An 18649-nucleotide genomic window follows, 5' to 3' on the forward strand; every position below is an offset into this window, starting at 1 on the left:
ATGATGAAAGCTGACACTTTTCAAGCTGATACTAAATATTTGTAGTGGAGACTAGTTTGTGGGCTAAATCACATTGTATTCAGAGCATACTGTACTGTGATGTATTCACTCAGCGAAGTTATTCAGTCAGTGTGTACATGTATGTGTCTGTGTGTGAGAGAGAGAGAGAGAATGTTAAATGTTTACGCTGTCGAATGATTCCCTTTTGTCTTTTGTGTGTATGTATATGAGCGCACTTGTGTATACATGTGCTTGTGTGAATGTGGGTCAGTGTGTTTCAAGGAAAGCTACCCATTGCCGTGCATGGCTGAGTTTGATCTGATGACAGACAGAAAGTGTGTTTATAGACCGGTCCTAATTAAGTCTACAGAGTTACTGTCAGTCCCTAAAGCATACCCTCCTCCCTTGTCATTTATCAGGCTCTTCTTTGAGGCTTTGTGTGTGTGTGTGTGTGTGTGTGTGTGTGTGCGTTTATCTGTCAGCCTACCATTGACAAAGAACAAAGAACAAGTAGACCATGACCATGACTGCCAGCGACCACAGATCCAAGCAGCACGGTTGAATGGTTAGAAGCTACAATATACATTTAAAGGGTAAGGCTGGAGATATTCTATAGTGTTGCTGTTGTCAACAATGCTCATGAACAGACCAAAACCAACAATGCCTTAGTGCATCTCTCAATACTTTGACATCTCTACCCTGTCTTTGGCCTGTAGCCCCTAAGCCTGTTCATTCTTACTGAAGATGTAAATCTTTGGTCATGAATATATATCTTTAAAAACAGCATGGCACTGTAGTTTTCAGGAAACATTACTCATATACTCAAATTACTCAAATAGTGTATTAGTCTGGGATTTTCAGCTGCAAATTTGGTGTACTAGTGAGGATTTATACCAGTGGTGCATGTGGGATTGAGTCAAAATAACCTGCAGTGACCATGTTCATCGTAATAAAGGAACATATCACACAGTGCAATGGTGTGGCTCATTAATGTGTTTTTAATAGTTTTTGGACAACAACAGAGCACAGAGGAATAAGATATATCAGGCTTTGGCTCCACAGGAAATACTTGTTAGTAGGATCAATTAGGATCAATTTTTTTTTTTTATCTTTAAATGGGATTTGTTGAAAATAAGGAAAATATAGACTCTTGCCAGACCTATCCTTTAGGATGCCAGTTTCTGAGGATGCCAGTTTCTGAGTGTGCACAACATGTTACAATGTTTATAAAAACAGTAGTATGTCCCATGATAAGTTTCATTTCTCCAGATGGTGAGTGACCCATTTTCACAGTGCTCCTCTTGGTTTTGGCAGGTCAGTAAGGACAAACACTGGCTTGATTTATTAATTCCATTAGCAGTGCCCATCCCAAGTGGTTTTTATGTCATTTCTGCTTAGACCAGCATTCCCCAGCCAATCAGGTGAACCAGCCGTTTAGGTCATTAGCTAATTAAAGTTGCGTTAACAATTGCATTGCCTCAGGAGTGGAGATCAGTGTCCACCCTCAACTGTCATCCAACTGCTTTCACAGAAGTACTTAGTCTGTCAGTGGGTGTCAATCATGACATTTTAATTGCCATTTGATTGGTTCTGTTGGCTGAGCTGAGTGTGTTGTAGCTACATAGCATGATAAATATATGGAGGATTAATATGGATGCTCCGAAAGCATCTAGCAAAAAATGTATTTGCTTAGTTAGGACATCTTTGCTTTATGCTGAGTATGCCTGTTAGTGAGGAAAACTTCCTTTCCTTCCTTTCCATTGCTGAGACTGAATATGAAATAATATGGATTGATGTATATTATTTCATATTCAGTCAATTCAGAAAATCCTGAATACATATGCCTGCACACATGTATGAGTTGGTGGTGACATTATAAATGCTGAAGCATCTCGGGGACATGATGATTAATGTCCCTGCCACAGGACGGTGCACTACATCCCCCACATCTTTCCCATTCTCTTGTTTTCTACATACTTCACGCACATACTCAAATGTGTTTGAGCAAGAGCTTTCGCAGGGACGCAGAGGGACAGACAAAGGGAGGGAATAATATATAGGAAGTGCAGGCTGTCAGCAGAAAGAACAGAACATGTGCTGCTGAAGTGTGGTATAATTGACTCAGCGTGGAGGAGGATCCTGTCTGCTCTGTTGAGTAAGTGACAGTCTCCATCTACTCTGTCATTTCAGGGCTCCTTCCCAGGGAACCTCCAGCTGGTTCTGGTCCTGAGGCCCACCACCCTCCTGCAGCGTACACTCTCAGACATCCTCTTCAAGTTCAACAAGGATGAGTTCAAGATGAAGGTGCCGGTGCGTACAGTCCCTCTTACCTCTGGAAACACTGTCAGTGACTTGTGTTCTTCCCTCATAAATCTCTCCCTTCATAAATTCATATTGAAGAAAGAAGATTTGAATAGAATGCTCACAGTACATAACATGCTACTTAATATGATTATTATCAAGAGTGTAATAGTTTCAGATGTCTGTGTTTCAGGTGATCATGCTGAGCTCGATAACTGAGCTGCACTCCTACATCAACCGCACTCAGCTGACCCAGGAACTCGGGGGAGCGCAGGAGTACTGCCATGAGAAGTGGATCTCTCACCGCACTGTATGTACAAGGCACTTTATGAGGAAGATACATGAATACGTACAGTGAAATAAGTACATCTAAAAGGTAAAGACAAATAAAATATAACCAGAGACAGCCAACTAAGGGTAGCTTGAGCACCTCAAATTAATTCTCTTGTGTCATAGAGAGATGCAAATACATGCATATATGACAACACAGTTTAATGCAAGTTAATAATAAGTAATAACATCGTCAAAACACGGCCGCTACTTGAGGCTGAAACCCGCCATTAAAAGTGTTTAGTAAAATCAAGAAAAGCACAACAGCAATAAAATATGCAGCCAATAGAAACTACTGTAAAAAGTACTACACAGAATACTGTATCAGTCTAAAAAATGAAGCCACTGCAAATGTGGCATTTTCTTGATTCTCATCATGAGCGTGCATGCTGACTATCTTTGCTGTGTCTTGTATTCATCAGGCTATTGAAGGCTTTGCATTGATGGTAAAGAAAACAGCACAGACCCTGCAGTCGTTTGGGACTGAGCTGGCTGAAACTGAACTCCCCAATGATATCCAGGCCACAACCATCCTGATGAGCACACACACCAACAAGAAAGCCAAAATGAAGGTACCACCATTAACATACATTACATACATTATTTCTCTGTATATCTTTGTATACTGTATATTAGTTATGAATTTGGATTATATCACTCCATATGTCTGTGTATGTCTACAGGACGATCTGCTGGTGGCTCTGGGTCAGGGCAGCAAGCTGCTGGAGAGCATCAATGAGCCTGTAGTGCGAGACCCCGACCACAACATGAACCAGGATGAACTGGAGAACATGGCTACAGTGCAACGGTTAGAACCACTAGAGCTGATATAGCTGCAGGATGGCTACTAAAGCCCAGATGCTGTGTTCTAACTCTCTAGGAAAAAAATTAATTTATTTTTTTAAAAAAAGTAAGTGATAATGTTTCAGATGTGTAACATGTCTGGTTTTGTCATTTCTCACAAATAGCCCAGGTTCCAACCATCAAACATTAGCATATATATCATCCACTGAAAATTATTATGGTTACAATCACACATTAGGTGTCAAAACTACTACAGAAACTGAATATAAAGCATGCTTTTTATGATCATAAGATAAAGAAATATTTTATCTTGTAAGATAATAAAAGAAAGATAAAGAAATAATTTTATTTCTCTCATAAGAGAGAGAAAATTGTCATAAGTTAGTTAAGTATCATTTCAACCATGTATTAAGCAAATGTACCAAACATTTTCAGTTTACCGATTCTCAACGTGAATGGTTGGTTACTTTTCTCCATTACATATAAAAATTTAATAGCTTTGGTTTTTTTCAATATAGGTTAGGAAAACTTGTGTGATTTTAATACTTTTGTACTCCAAAAAACAAGCTTTAATTAATACATCTCCTCTACCTCTAACATTTACATAACATAACTAGACATTTGAGATACACACTGTATTAATTTACAGTGTGTAATTTTAATTTTATACATAGCAAGTTGAGTATCAACGCTGGACTAAAGATATAGAGCTATCATTGTTGTGTATGACATTTCACTGCCTCTCAATTTACTCTGATTGATCCATGTAACAAAGATTAAAGCCAGTAGACTTTTTTTGTTTGTTTGTTGTTGTTGATGGCAGGTGATTTGTTCATGGCTGTCTCAGCTCTGCCTTTAGTATAGTTGGAATAATAGTTGGCAAGGCAGTGTACTTTGAGGTCAGTCAGTACGGTATTTTAAGCAACACTGAGTGCACTGATTCCCATGTCAACGGGCATTAGCTCTACATAACATGCACACACGCAAACACAGAAAAAATAGCCAAATTATCTCAGTCAGCATCCCCACTGCTTTTTCTGCTCGATTCATTTCTCCCCCCACTGCTTTTGGTCTACTGAACTGCCTGTTTTTTAACAGTCCATGTCCATCTCATGCTGTCCCCATCTCTTTCTCTGCTGCTCTTTCAGACTGCTGTCTCAGCTGGATGAGACAGAAAGGGCTTTCGATGAGTTCTGGGTGAGGCATCAGACCAAACTGGAGCAGTGTCTCCAATTGCGCCACTTTGAGCACAACTACAGAGAGGTGAGCTGGAGCCTGGAAATCCTCCATACTAGACTTCAACCACATGATCCCTTTTAAACTTGAAAACTGCCTGTGGTATTTCTGCTGCAGGTGAGGGCTCTGCTGGATCAGGTGTCTGAGAAACTTGCAACCTTCTCTGAGGTGGGAATCAGCCCAGCCCATGTTGACCATATCTTCTGTGAACTCACCACCTATGAGGAGAGAGTCTGTGTAAGTAATACCCAACCCCTCACAATTAAAGCTTTGTCTAACCATGGCATGAATAGATGAATAATATCTTTTATAATGTGGGTTTGTTGTATTCTCATTTCTGATTGTTTTGGAATAACAAATCACTGTTATATACAGTAACAGAGTGCTGTTTTACATCTAATCTTATCACTCCAATAATGCTGACAGTCCCGGTAGACTCTTTTTTATATAATAATAATAATAAACAATAATACATGAATTAAATTTAGCTTGTAATAATATCGCTTTACATTTTGTTCAAAATAATTAATGTGCTTGGTGATGTTGTGCAATGAGTGGGATAAAACGAACTGCAGTGAGCCAGTCAGTACTGCAGGTTGCCATTATTTTGGGGTAATACTTAAATCCTGTCTGGGAATATTCGGGCTTTGTTCAGAGAAATTACATAAAAAGTCACACAACAACTACAATATGGCTATTTATATGTATCGTGTTGCCGTATAGCCCCACCTATGGGCAAAATGCCATCACATTTTGCAGGATCTCTGAGTTAACAGGTGTATATTTCCTTACATTTTGGTTGCAATTGGACAGTGCATTCAATAATTATGACAAATTTATGTCAAATAGGTTTTGGCTACATAATCACAACCAGTATGAAATATATACAAAAAGAAACAGGGTTCAGAATTCAGGCTCATCCAGATATGAACAATTTGGTAAAAAATTAATAGTTTCAAGGAAGAAGAAACTGTGAAAAGACAGGTGGCGTTAATAACTATCACTCCACACTGGTCCACAGGAGGTGCTGGACAAAGCCTTGTCGTTGGCCCGTGAGGGTGATGAACTGATCCAGAACTCCCACTATGCTGAGGACTCCATTCAGCCCAAATGCAGCGAGCTCAGAGCGATCAGTGAGAATGTGTGCAGCAACCTGAGGGCCAAGAGGGACCACTTCCTCAAAGCCATAGAGCTGCACCATTGTTTGGAGAGGGTAAGAAGACAACACACCCGCCTCACACTCCCAGTGTAGTTGACTTGTCTAGTTTGTTGTTGTTGTTTTTTTTTACTAATTCTTCTTCCTCTGCTGTCCTCCTCAGGCTTCTAAATGGGTTGATGATGGTATATACCTGCTGGCGTCTCAGCCAGTAGACAAGTGTCAATCACATGAGGGGGCGGAGTTAGCCCTGCAGGAGCTGGAGCGTTACCTGGATAACGCAGGCCAGAACCAACTGACAGACCTCAGTACCATCTGGAGCGAATATGAGGCAGTGCTCAACCAGCATTTCAGGGTAAGACGACCAACCAAAGAATAAATGTGTTGCAGTTTTAAACATCACTGTCATTGTCAGATGGATTGTGACAATTTGGTGCAATTATTGAAATCAGATGTGACCAATGTCCAGATTATTGTAACATCTGTCTCACACTGGGGGGGGGCATAATTTGTGCCAGAGTCAATCAAAATTTTGAGCATTTTTCTCAAAAACGCAGTTTTGTTTCACGAAAAAGATGTCATATTTTTAGTTTTATCTTTTGCTACACAGAAGAGAATGAACATGTTGCGGGAGTTATTTTGCTTTTAGTGGCTTGGCTCAACCAAGATGATTTTTTTAATACTGTAAAGATATCCTAAAAATGTACTACAAAATCCAAGCCTGCAGCACACAGTGTCAGATGTAAAAGCTGCCAATATTCTCAGCAATCAAGCAAGCCAAGTTTGTTTTATAGTAATCATCTTAATGTCTCAAAATGAAAATAAAATACTAGACGTAACACATTTATGTTAATTTTAAATGATATGCTGACAAAATATTTAAATAAGCATCAGGTATTACAGTACATGTCGACTGACACTCCTCTGATAACTTCCTGCGTATCAGGACCAAGTGGACAAGGTTTTCCAGAAGCAGGCGTCCATGCAGGAGATGTTTGACAAGAGGAGAGTCAGCCTGAAGAAGCTAGCAGCCAAACAGACCAGGCCGGTGCAGCCGGTGGCTCCCAGACCCGAAGCCTTCATCAAATCCCCTCTCAGCTCGCCTGGTCAGTCTCCACACATCCACACCTGGACCATTTATATCATACAATGCAGACCCTCTTCAGATGTCTTTAGAGGCTTTTATGCTCTTCATTCTTTGCTCGACTCTAATGCTCTTCACATTATGTAGAGCCCGTAAACGCACATTATCAGACTCTATCTCATTTAGACTCTATTTTCCACAGCCCTTGAGCACTTGATAGAGTGGATGGATAATATGGATCTTGCATATGACTTATACTGTACATTGCCTGTCAAACATTATTGAAAGCTACATTTTAGAAACTTTCATTGTAGAAACAAGTGACCCAGAAATTGCAAGTGAGGGATTTAATTTAGAAATGTTAGTGTGACTTCTTAGCGTCCATAAGCAGACACTCAAGGATGTCTTTCGGTTTGTGTCTTATAGTTTTAAAAGAGAACACAAAGCATTCATGATGACTTTTATTATAGTCTTTCTTTCCAGTATCTGAGAAGATAAACTCCCAGTGAAATTACCCTCAGTGAAAAGTTGGTATCAACAAACCCAGTACTAGCAATCCTCGAATGAGACATGAAAATCCTTTAATTTCTATTTCATTGTGAAATTCTTTGCATATTAGACTTTTTTCATAGCACCCTTTGCATTTACAGATAATGTAAGGGCAGCATTATATACAAATGTTTTATCTTCAAGACCATAACCCAATAAGGGGTACTCTTTCCGCGCTTTTCTCTATAGATACATTTATCCCACATACTAAAATTCGTCTAGATCTGTTGTGCTTGCTGGTTAAAAAGGGGGCAGAATTACTTTTAATGTCTGGAATTTGTAGCTGCAACATGAAAATGAGATGTGATTAGCCTAAGTTCTGAAATTTTGATTAAATAGTTCTCTATTAGCCAATACTTAATTTTGCACATTCTACTCTTCATTCATAGTTTTTCTTAAATATTCTTTAAAATTAAAATTTCCTCTAATAGAAAACATTGTATATGTCAGACATATGTCAGACTATTAAAACTCCAAACCCATTATATTTTAAAAGTATTAAACAATACTAGTGTAGTAGTAACAAATGGTCTTAAATCTCAAGGTGTATTTACAGTGTTGTTTAAGGTAAAAAAAAATACATAAACCGTGCCAGCATCAATCAACAACAGGAAAAAGATAAATAAACACTATGTTGTTGTACAGGTGCCTAATTAGAGTCATCAAGGTCTAGATCTAGGTAATTTCTAATAAAAAAAAAAATATAGGTACAATCATTTCTTAATTCACTTATACCTGTTTCCTTACTCGTATGTTCTAATTCTAGGGTATTTAATTTAATTAATTTAAAATTACAATACTTGAGATTTAACCAAAATATACTACCATATGTATACTACCAAGCATGTGATGCCTCAAGTATTATTATTAATTATTCTGATTCTTTTTCCTCATCCCCTGCCTCAGCACACAGAGACCAGCAGGAGAAAAACTGCTCAGAGACAGACCCTGGGAACAACTGTGAGAAAGTGAGTGGAGTATTGTCATGATTCTGTTTGTGTCTATACGCTGTCTGTCCAGTTGTTCTCTAAAGTTTCTATTGTCTGTCGCTTATCATGGAGATCTGATGTTGATTTTTCCCAGGGAAACGGCCAACTGCAGAACGGAGACAGTAACAGCAGACATGCCTCTCTATCAGAGGAGGAGGAGAACCTGGCAGTGCTCAGGAGGTGAGGGATCAGCCGTCGCTCTTTCATCTGTAATCAAATTACACGGCAGATGGACTGTGTGAAAACAGCTATCTCATTATCTATAGAGCTGTGCATCTTTTCTGTGTGTGCCTGCACCAAATCCTTTATTTGGTCTCTCTTTTTGCCTCTCTATTCTCTCTGTCTGCAGGCACGTTATGAACGAGCTGCTGGAAACTGAGAGAGCCTATGTGGAGGAGCTGCTCTGTGTATTACAGGTGTTTATTCACTCCACAAAATGTTTATTCTTCTGTCTTTTACTTGTGGCTAGAATTTCAGGTTGTGTTTTTGTGCGTTACAGGGATATGCCTCTGAGATGGATAATCCAGCAATGGTTCACCTCATCCCCGCTCCTTTGCAGAACAAAAAGGAGGTTCTGTTTGGCAACATGCCAGAAATCTACCACTTCCACAAGAGGTGAAGGAGCGCCATCTGTCTGTCATTGATGATATCAATGCACTGTAGCTTGACATGTTGTTGGCCATCAAAGCTAATCAACACTTAACTTTTTATCTTAATCTTTTCTGTCATTCTTCATCATTTTAACTCTTTCATCAATAACATAATTTCGTTGTTTCCAGGACATTTCTGAGGGAGTTGGAGCAGTACACCGACTGCCCAGAGTTAGTTGGAAGGTGTTTTTTAGAGAGGGTGCGTGAATTACCACGTGAGATTTTTTTTTAATGAGATTTTCAGCACAAAGGTTTCTTAAATACAAATTGTCAAACTGTTTTCACTGTCTTCCTCTAGATGACAGACCTGCAGATCTATGAGAAGTACTGTCACAACAAGCCTCGCTCTGAAAGCCTTTGGAGGCAGTGCTCAGACTGCGCCTTCTTCCAGGTGAACAGTCTGCACCTCCAAGTTTTTAATTAAATGTTCTTTACTGTGTTTTATTTGACACAATTCTTTTCTTTTTTATTTCCTTCAGGAGTGTCAGAAAAAGCTGGAGCATAAACTAGGTTTAGATTCGTATCTGCTGAAGCCTGTTCAGAGGATTACCAAATATCAGCTGCTACTGAAGGTATGATACTATCTGTTGGCCGCAAATCAACTGGACCATTAAACTGTCTTTTCAGTGAGATTTCTGTTCAGTCATTGAGCTGCATCTTTATTGTGTTTCTGGCTACAGGAAATGCTCAAGTACAGTAAGAGCTGTGCAGGGACCAATGACCTCCAGGAGGCACTGACGTCCATCTTAGGCATCCTCAAGGCTGTCAATGACTCCATGCACCTCATCGCTATTACAGGATATGAGGTGAGACATTAAACAGGACGCAGGCCTATCAATCACAGAACAGATGCTTTATATAGGTCACAGCGTTTGAATATGATATTGTGCAAAAGCCACACTAATCTGTGGTGTAGTGTGATGTCCTGGGATAGCACCAAGCAAATTGGATTTCTTGCATGGTCGTCTCAGTCATTTAAAGACCAACAAAGAAGAGGGGATACAAAAAGGGAGACAGGAATACTATTACAGTAAAAAGGAAGAAGAAACAAAGTATAAACAGGTCACACATTAATAAACCAAGAATTCAAATAAAGTAAAAAATATATAAAAATACAAAACCAAATTAAATACAATAATAATAATACAGTTCCTTTGGTGTTTACAGGTGAAATCAAGTAAGCACATCTGCTGGCTCACCAGTTGGCCTATTGTCTATTTCACATTAACCACTGCAGTTGTTCTATTGCCTAAATCTAAGAATTTATATAGATTCAGCATGCATAATTAGTACAATGATATATTACATAAGTGGTTAAAAACAATGAATGAATAAACAAAGCTGCATGTTTGTCGGTGCAGTTTGCAGCTAGAGGCAATTGTTGGAACAGGGCTGTGTGTAGTTTTTATGTTAAATTCAGAATTTCACTCTGTGATCACATTATGTACCGAATGAGTCCAAAGGGATAAAAGAGTATCTGATATCATCTTTCTTCTTTCAATTTGTCACTTCATGAATGATAAAGAGGTTACCACACCTGACAACAGAGAGATGTTTTGGCAAATCAGGCAAATAATTGTGGCCCGTATTGGTGGATTAATCGATTAGTCGATTGGTATTTTGATAATCGAATCATCGTTTTAGTCATTTTTTAAAGCAAACACTTACTGATTCCAGCTTCTTGTGAGAATGTGGTACTTTTCTTTGACCAAAAGTTGTAAAATCCAAAGCTATTCAGTTTACCATCAAGTACAACAAAGAAAACACATTTGAAGACGTCACCTTGGGCTGTGGGAAATTATACAGGCCATTTTTCTCTATTTTCTGACATTTTATAGCAGAGAAAATATTATAATAGAGAAAATAATTGGCGGACTAATCGATAATGAAAATAATCATTAGTTGCAGTCCTAATCTGCTGTATCGGTTTAAATAGACTGAGACATGTAGATCCAGAAATCTGTGACTCCCTTGGAATTTCACTGTCACTTCTTTCATGAAGGTTGGATGAAGATAAAGGAGGGAAGTGATGTAAGGACTATGAAAGTGCGACAAATTAGACAGGTTTTGTGCTGGGCAAAAGGAAGTGCCTGTCTATATGAGACAGTCTTAATATTATATTAGGAGGAACACATATACTTGGGGCAGCTGCTTCCATGAAAATATGGACACATTATTCAGTGGACAGACACTCCAGATGGACACTGGCACAGAACACAAACTAGACAGAAAATAGAAACATCAAATGGAGCAGAGATTGAGTTGTTTAAATATCAAATTATGGCCGCTATACAGTATTTTAGAACATATGCAGTATGCGGTCGATCAGCTCTATCTAACAGCATCTTTAACTCTCTCCTTTCGCAGGGTAATCTGAGTGAGCTGGGTAAGCTGCTGATGCAGGGGTCATTCAGCGTGTGGACAGAGCACAAGAAAGGTCATGCCAAGGTTAAGGATCTGGCCCGTTTCAAGCCCATGCAGAGGCACCTCTTCCTCCATGAGAAGGCACTGCTCTTCTGCAAGAGGAGGGAGGAGAACGGGGAAGGCTACGAGAAAGCTCCCTCATACAGCTTCAAACAATCTCTGAATGTGAGCACTTCTACAGTTGTAAATGTTGCTGCATTTGTCTCTTATACTTCCATCTATTTGTATTCATAAAATGTTTTATAATTTTATCTTGCTATCTTTTTTTAACAGATGAGTGCTGTTGGCATTACTGAGAATGCAAAGGGAGACAACAAGAAGTTTGAAATCTGGTGCAACTCCAGAGAAGAGGTCTATATTGTTCAGGTACATTAGTCTGTTGATCTTTTACATTTATTCTTACTGTCAGCAAATCCCATGAAATGACCAAAATCAACAATTAATTGATCTGACTAATAAGTATTGTCTTTAAATCCTCTGTGCTCAGTCAATCCCTCATCTACGTCCTGGTGCTGTACATTCTCACTTGCTTTTATTAATCTGAGGCTATGGAATTTGTTGACAATAAGAAAAATACAAAATAACGACAGGGCTTATCCTTAAACTACAATGTGGGTGTGCATATGGATGTCTACCTCCAGGTAACAGTGGTAAGCGTTGTACAGTTTACACTGAGCCTTTTTTATATTTGTGTCTCTATTTCAGGCGCCAACGGCTGAAGTGAAAACCACTTGGGTAAATGAGATCAGGAAGGTTCTGACAACCCAGCTGGAAGCGTGCAGAGGTACAGAGAGAGGATGTACTCTAAAACCCATTTCTAAATGTAATATTCACACTAACATCCATGTTTATCCAGAAACTGAAACACTAATATTTGATCAGTATTGATTATGAAAGAAAAATCTTTGCAAATGTTCCAACATGGGTGTTTTGAAGTGGTCGTTCGCCCTCTGTGTTTCAAAAGCCAGCCAGCAGAGGGCACCAGACCAGGTTTTCCAGTTCCCTCCTGTGCTCAGTGGATCAGTGAGTCTCAGGTAAGTCTGTATTCCCCACCTCATTTATTCTCTCACACACTTTAAAAAGGTGGGGTATGCGATTCCAATCCAATACACGTCTTTGTCAAATTCAACGAATATCTCTTCACAGTCCGCTCTGCGTGTGCGCTGAACAAAAATCTGATGTTTGTACACAGCCCTGGCTCTGTAAATGGGAAACAATCAAAGTGGCTCAGGCCGAGCCACACAACACTATTCCAGCCATGATTTGTGTATCAGGTAAAGTTAAATTACGTGCCCGCAGACATTCAGCTTACTTTCTAGTTTGCCAAGATGTGCTGCTGTTGTGATGTTTGTTATAGCAGCAGGAGAGTTGTGAGTATCGCTGTCTGGAGCTGGTTTGCTGGCTCTGGGAAACCGTCTCGTCCTCTCTGGCTGTTAGCTTCGCAGCAGCAACTGTAGAGACAGTTTGAACCACAACCTAGCTAACGTTATTGGTTACATTACCTGCTGTGTCGTTGTTCGCTCTGTATTATGGTATTTGATTTCTCCAGAATTGCATACCCCACCTTTTAAAATGAACAGTGAGATTTGTGGCAGCCTCTTTAAATTAATCTGTGGATAATCAGGAACAAATTTTGCAGAGGCTGTTGAAGCTTCTTATGCTCCACTTTTGTCTACCCACAGTCCATTCAAGTCCGGTCAGAAGAGCTTTAAAAGGGGAGAGGAGAAGAAAGCTGAGCCCTGCAGCCCTGATGCCAACTCCTCTTCTGTACCAAAGCCCACAGGAAAAGGTGAGTAGAGAGACTAAGAGACATCCAGTTAGACAGATGAAGCCCTTTTTTTTTTAACAAATCTAACTTTAGCATTTGTAGTGCATGTATTGCACAAACTACACTTATTGTGTACCTCTTTGTGATTAACCCATGTCTTAACTTCTGTCTTTTCCACTGAATCATATAACTTTATAACATAACATATAACATTTGCTTAACTTACTTTCTTCCTTCGTTCTTTTTGTCTGACCCGTTTTCTTGCTTTTCCTCCGGGTCAGATGAGGCTGTGACAAGCCCTACCTCAGACAGAGCTGCTGTGGCTAAAAAGCGCTTTACTTTACAGGGATTCAGTAACCTCAAAGTTCAGAAAGGTAACTGCAAGCCATTGTCAATTTCACATCCAACATATCACATCATCTTCTGCATTTGTGAAATGACAAAGTGTATTTCCATTTAGTCAAAATCAAAGAATTTTGTTGAGTCATTTAAAGAATAGACATTTTGGCTTTCTTGCCAAGAATTAGGTGAGAAGTTAGATAACACTACCATGTCTGTACAGTGACGACAAGACTCGAAAGTTAAAGAATTAGTCTGGCTCATACCTCCCCATAAAACCACAATTTGTCATTTTTACACTTTGGTTTTTGTACAGATTAAACAAACAGATAATTTTATTAACATTTTGGACAGAGCCAGGCTAGCTGTGTCCCCCTCTTTCCATTCTTTATGCTAAGCTAAGCTAAGCTAAGCTAACCAGCTGCTGGCAGTAGCTTAATTTTTACTTTACAGAAAGTGATGTCGATCCTCTCATTTAACTCTAGACAAGTAGGTTAAGTGAATGAGTGTATTCCCTAAATGTTGAACTATTTATTGGTAGTAGAAGTAATATATTTTAAAGATGTTTTGTCAGTATGTCAAATACTGCATGCTTCCCTTCACAGAGCCCTCAACTACTGATGATAAAAGTTTTACATTACCCATGATGATCCTCCCGTCACCAGGTATCGCACAGCTCTAGACCCTGGTTTTATTCAGTCCAGCACAATGCCCTTTTCATAGCAGGAAAAGCTAAGGTGTTACTAATAACATTTAACTAAGGCTTCATTCCATTCAGGTGTCCCAGTAAGCCATGACAGTATGAGACAGCATGCACTATACCAGGACCCTTTATCTGAAGCAGCTAAATGTAATCCAGCCATCATTAATTTTATTTACACCTGGGCTTTTCCTACTGTGACATGTCAAAATGTGTTCTCTGAAAAAGCCCTGTTGCTGATAACTCTTCGATTCTAAAAGCATCATAACATTGAGCTGCATTTTGCAGGTTGTTTGTGAAACTAATTGCTTGTTAGAATTTGTTTTCTACCTCTATTAGTTGTCCTTCCTCAACCTTTCTGATCCAGCTGTTAGTTCACCATGCGTCTGTCTCATTTTAGTCAAAGCTGAAAATGAACTGTTTACCATGTGACCTTGTCTCATCAAAATTTGCCTTTTGAATGTCAATATTTTGGTCGTGATTTCTTTCTTGCCTCAACAACCATGCTTGTCCCTCTTTTTTCTTGCTTGATCATAGGATCCCCCTCAAGCCCTGATCACAAGACGAAACGCCAGAGCGATCCCACACCATTCGGCTTCAAAGGTAGTTAGTCTATTCAACAACAACTGCATACTCCTCCCTGTCTGGTTAGTTGTTCATCCATGATGCCTGAGCACAGCCTTGGTCTCTAACAATGATTAGTTTAATCGGCTGTAACTGCTGCAGGGTGAGTGACTAGCTGTGTTTCTATTGCCTCCTGTCCCTCAGATGCAGGTCCTCCCCCCCTCTACCTGAGCAGGGCCAGGTGGTTCAGCACCTCTAGTCTCTTACAGACAAAGTGGAGAGGTACACTGGCACCAGCCGGCTCACGCTGGCTGTGTGTCGGGCCCACTGTTTCACTACTATAAAGCCTTTTATAGACCGTCTATCTCTCTAGTTTTTGCTTTGCTGCCCCACATCTCCACGTTCCTTTCAGGCTCAGTGAAAATCATAGAAATACACACTGATATGGAGGGATTTCTGCCTGCTACTATTCCTTTGTGTTGAGTCAGTTTAAAATATGAAGGTGCATGCCCGTCTCCCCATTCTTAGTTTTTTGGAAATAGTTGTGGGTTCCTGGGATTAGCTGTTTTTCCTTCTCTGTTCAAAAGAGCTTTTTGTGGTTCTTCCTCTCACTCTTTCACACTTGTAGATCTCTCACTGCAGGTCACACACATGTTAGACAGCAGCTGAAGCTGAATGTTGCTGTAAACTAAACACCTGTGTTCTTCCTCTTCCCCTCAGGCTGGAAAAAGGCCTCCCTGTCACTGGATGCCTCAGAGGAGCATGACGGCTATTCCAGTGCCGAGGATCCTCTTAACTCTGACCCAGAGGACGACAACAGCAAGAAGCTGGTGAGTCACCGTTTGTGACAAACATGTGTCAACCTGTCTGTTCTTGTATTAATCACATTGTGGAGACTAAATATATTTACACGATCAAATTCACCTACTCACCTACTATTTTCCCTAAATGGGAGGTGGATCCCACAAGGTAAATGTTGTGCTTTTTTGTTAAATTTAGGGTAGGCTTGGGCTTAGACATGCAGTGCTTATGATTAAGGTTAAAGTAGGGATTAAATATGTCCCCCAATGGGACAAAAACAAGTCTGTTTGTGTGTGCATAAGTAGTGCATAAGTGTATGCACAGATTTTTACTTTAAAGACCTTAACAAGACATGAAACTGAAAGGTCTGTTGCTACATGTATATTATTACACATGTAATTATTAGCAGCTGGATTAGTAAAATGATGATATAATGATCCATTTTACTGATTTGTCCTTTTTGCCCATATAATATACTGTAATTAAGGTTAATGTTAAGTAACTACTGTGGCATGCCTTTGTTCTGTAGATTTTAACATTTAATCAAATATAAAACACTGTCTAGATTACACATGCATCATACTGGGGGATTTGAAACTACCCTCCTAAAGCAATTACTGTATGTTTCTTTTTTTATTAACATTTCTAATTTTTCAAGTATGTATTTCTTTCCATCATGGTAGATAAGAGTAAACCACATGTCATGTACCACATATGACATTCTACACAGCTAACTTTCCAGTTTTAATAAATGTTTAATAACATATTGTCACCTTATTAAGTTGTTGTTTCATGTCACAAAAAAAACTGTTTTTTATTTACACTTCGAGCAGACACATTAGCATTCATTAGGAGTCATGTTTCTGGCCACATGACATTTGTCAGGTTTGGTCTCCACCAACTCCTGAGGGAAATATCTGGCTCTTTAGCTGCTAAATGTGTGTTTATAAAAATGTGTTCTCCAGCTAGTCGCTAACTTTGTCTGTCTTTTGTTTGGTGCTGGGCAACCCCTTTCACATTACATATAGTTATTTGACCCGTTTTAAATAGAAAAATATTGATTCATGCATCTTTAAAGATGACACGTGTTTGGTTTGTCCATCCATAGCACAAAACATGTTACTGTAACTCTTGATTTGTGTTGACTCGTGTAAATTCTGGCAAAGTGCTCATTTTCTAATTTTAGTATGTATCCTTTTCCGTTTCCTTATCTCGACTTTGAACAGTGTGCCGGCAAATATACAGTGATGGCTGACTATGAGAAGGGCGGCGCTCAAGAGCTCTCAGTGAAGAGCGGAGAAATGGTGCAGCTGGTCAAGGAGGAGGATGATGGACAGTGGTGGGAATACAGCCTTATTGATGCTAATGACAAATAAAAATATTATATATTATAGCAGCACTTCTATAATAGTACTTTTGTGTGTGTGTGTGTGTGTGTGTGGTCATGCAGGCTTGTACGTAACCTGAGCACTTCTGTCGAGGGCTGGATCACAGCTGCTAACCTTATCATGCTCATTGGAAAGTCCAAGTCTTGCCAGTCTCTCACCAGCTCAGGTAATCAAACAAACAATCCCAAATAAAGTGTTTGACACATAAACAATAGCTGTTAAGGAAGAGTACTACATCTGACATTAACCTTCCTATATGTGTGTGTGTGTGTGTGTGTGTGTGTGTTTCTAACAGAAGGCAGTGGCTCTGGAAACCTCAGCACATCGTCCAGCTGCAGTGAGACCTACACAAGCTTCTCTGACATCAAACCCTGAACTCTTCAGCACTTCTTCCATCACCAAACTGCCCTCACAAATGCTAGCATCATGTGGCTATCTGTGCTGTATTGCCAACATCGGTACTCATAAGAATTTTGTCAGGTTTCCACAGAAAGCTGTATTTTTCAGTTTTTAAAATCATTCACATGCACCAGTTATTACGATAATGTTATACATGTGCACATGTTATAGATTTCATTGTGGTGCAATTGTGCGGTGAAAATAAATACATCAGACAGTAATTTCACAGTATAGTAAAGTGATCTTCCTCTAGCCATACACTTATCTGTATATTTTTTTATGAAGAACAGAGGAATCCCTGTGATTATAATGTAACAGATGTATGAATGGGCCAGCGGGACTGATCTCAATCAATGCATCTATTTGTGTTCACATTGAAAGCGGATAAAGATTTGTGATCATATGTGGATGACGGTTGTGTTCATCTGCACTAATTCACCCGGGAGTTTATAATTCCACTGTTACTGTAAATAAAAAAGAGGGAGCGAAATAAATACGTATGGCTTGTTAACCTTAATGAATGTTTTCTCAGAGCCTAATCACCCTTTGTCCTCTGCTTTTTTTCCCCCTTTAAATGTGTTTATTTATTTGTAAGAAACAAAAAGCTCACACATATGTAGTCACTTTTTAATTTGCTTCTCATCTCTTCATTTCTTACTGTCTTTTTATTCTCTTCCTGTCTGTCATTTGTGTCTGTGTTGTTAGCCCATCAATAGAAACCTGTTCTGCCACCAGCTGCCCAGACTTATGTGTATGAGCTAATGTCTTTTCCGGTCTCTGACGGCCTCATGGTCAAACTCTGTGGGCTTTCATGTACGCTGCAGTTTAAAAATGTTTCTCCATATGAATAATCAGAGATCACTGTATAGCGCTAACTTATTCCCTGTGGAGGGATCATGTTCTGAATGTAGATATTGTTCATTAATATCTCTCTCATCAAATGTTTATTTGAGATGCTATATTGTACATTAAGTATGGTGATTGTCTAATTTTTTTTACATAAACGACTTGTGATAATTCAGTCACTGTCTCTTCCTTTGTCTTGGGTGTGTCTATAAATGATGGCTTGATACCTGATTGCACTTCGAGGTACTCTTATGTCTTGTCTCTTTATTGCTCAATACTGATCCGTTTTTCTGTGGCTAAAGTCAATTATGCATTTCTGAA

General features: G+C 39.3%; 1 protein-coding gene across 18 annotated transcripts in view; it reads left to right on the forward strand.

Moving 5' to 3' along the window:
- The window catches only part of mcf2lb (mcf.2 cell line derived transforming sequence-like b), a 45864-nt gene extending 27361 nt beyond the window's left edge, over positions 1–18503 (forward strand). For 9 of the 18 annotated variants that reach the window (XM_044217394.1, XM_044217396.1, XM_044217395.1 and 6 more), the window contains 30 exons: positions 2191–2310; positions 2495–2611; positions 3054–3203; positions 3315–3439; positions 4584–4698; positions 4789–4908; positions 5693–5884; positions 5991–6182; positions 6774–6933; positions 8367–8428; positions 8544–8629; positions 8799–8865; positions 8949–9064; positions 9229–9298; positions 9398–9490; positions 9579–9671; positions 9780–9905; positions 11467–11688; positions 11797–11889; positions 12229–12307; positions 12488–12557; positions 13206–13312; positions 13573–13665; positions 14236–14295; positions 14868–14933; positions 15099–15176; positions 15615–15724; positions 16922–17034; positions 17146–17249; positions 17379–18503. In XM_044217394.1, coding sequence (XP_044073329.1) covers positions 2191–2310; positions 2495–2611; positions 3054–3203; positions 3315–3439; positions 4584–4698; positions 4789–4908; positions 5693–5884; positions 5991–6182; positions 6774–6933; positions 8367–8428; positions 8544–8629; positions 8799–8865; positions 8949–9064; positions 9229–9298; positions 9398–9490; positions 9579–9671; positions 9780–9905; positions 11467–11688; positions 11797–11889; positions 12229–12307; positions 12488–12557; positions 13206–13312; positions 13573–13665; positions 14236–14295; positions 14868–14933; positions 15099–15176; positions 15615–15724; positions 16922–17034; positions 17146–17249; positions 17379–17458 — 3279 coding nt within the window. In that variant the 3' untranslated portion in view covers positions 17459–18503. The remainder of the gene's footprint in view (positions 1–2190; positions 2311–2494; positions 2612–3053; positions 3204–3314; positions 3440–4583; positions 4699–4788; positions 4909–5692; positions 5885–5990; positions 6183–6773; positions 6934–8366; positions 8429–8543; positions 8630–8798; positions 8866–8948; positions 9065–9228; positions 9299–9397; positions 9491–9578; positions 9672–9779; positions 9906–11466; positions 11689–11796; positions 11890–12228; positions 12308–12487; positions 12558–13205; positions 13313–13572; positions 13666–14235; positions 14296–14867; positions 14934–15098; positions 15177–15614; positions 15725–16921; positions 17035–17145; positions 17250–17378) is intronic. The other 9 variants (XM_044217388.1, XM_044217402.1, XM_044217393.1 and 6 more) reach the window with 7 other exon arrangements.
- Positions 18504–18649: the final 146 nt, after the last annotated feature.

This window comes from Siniperca chuatsi, linkage group LG12 (genome assembly GCF_020085105.1).
Source record: "Siniperca chuatsi isolate FFG_IHB_CAS linkage group LG12, ASM2008510v1, whole genome shotgun sequence".
NCBI lineage: Eukaryota > Metazoa > Chordata > Actinopteri > Centrarchiformes > Sinipercidae > Siniperca > Siniperca chuatsi.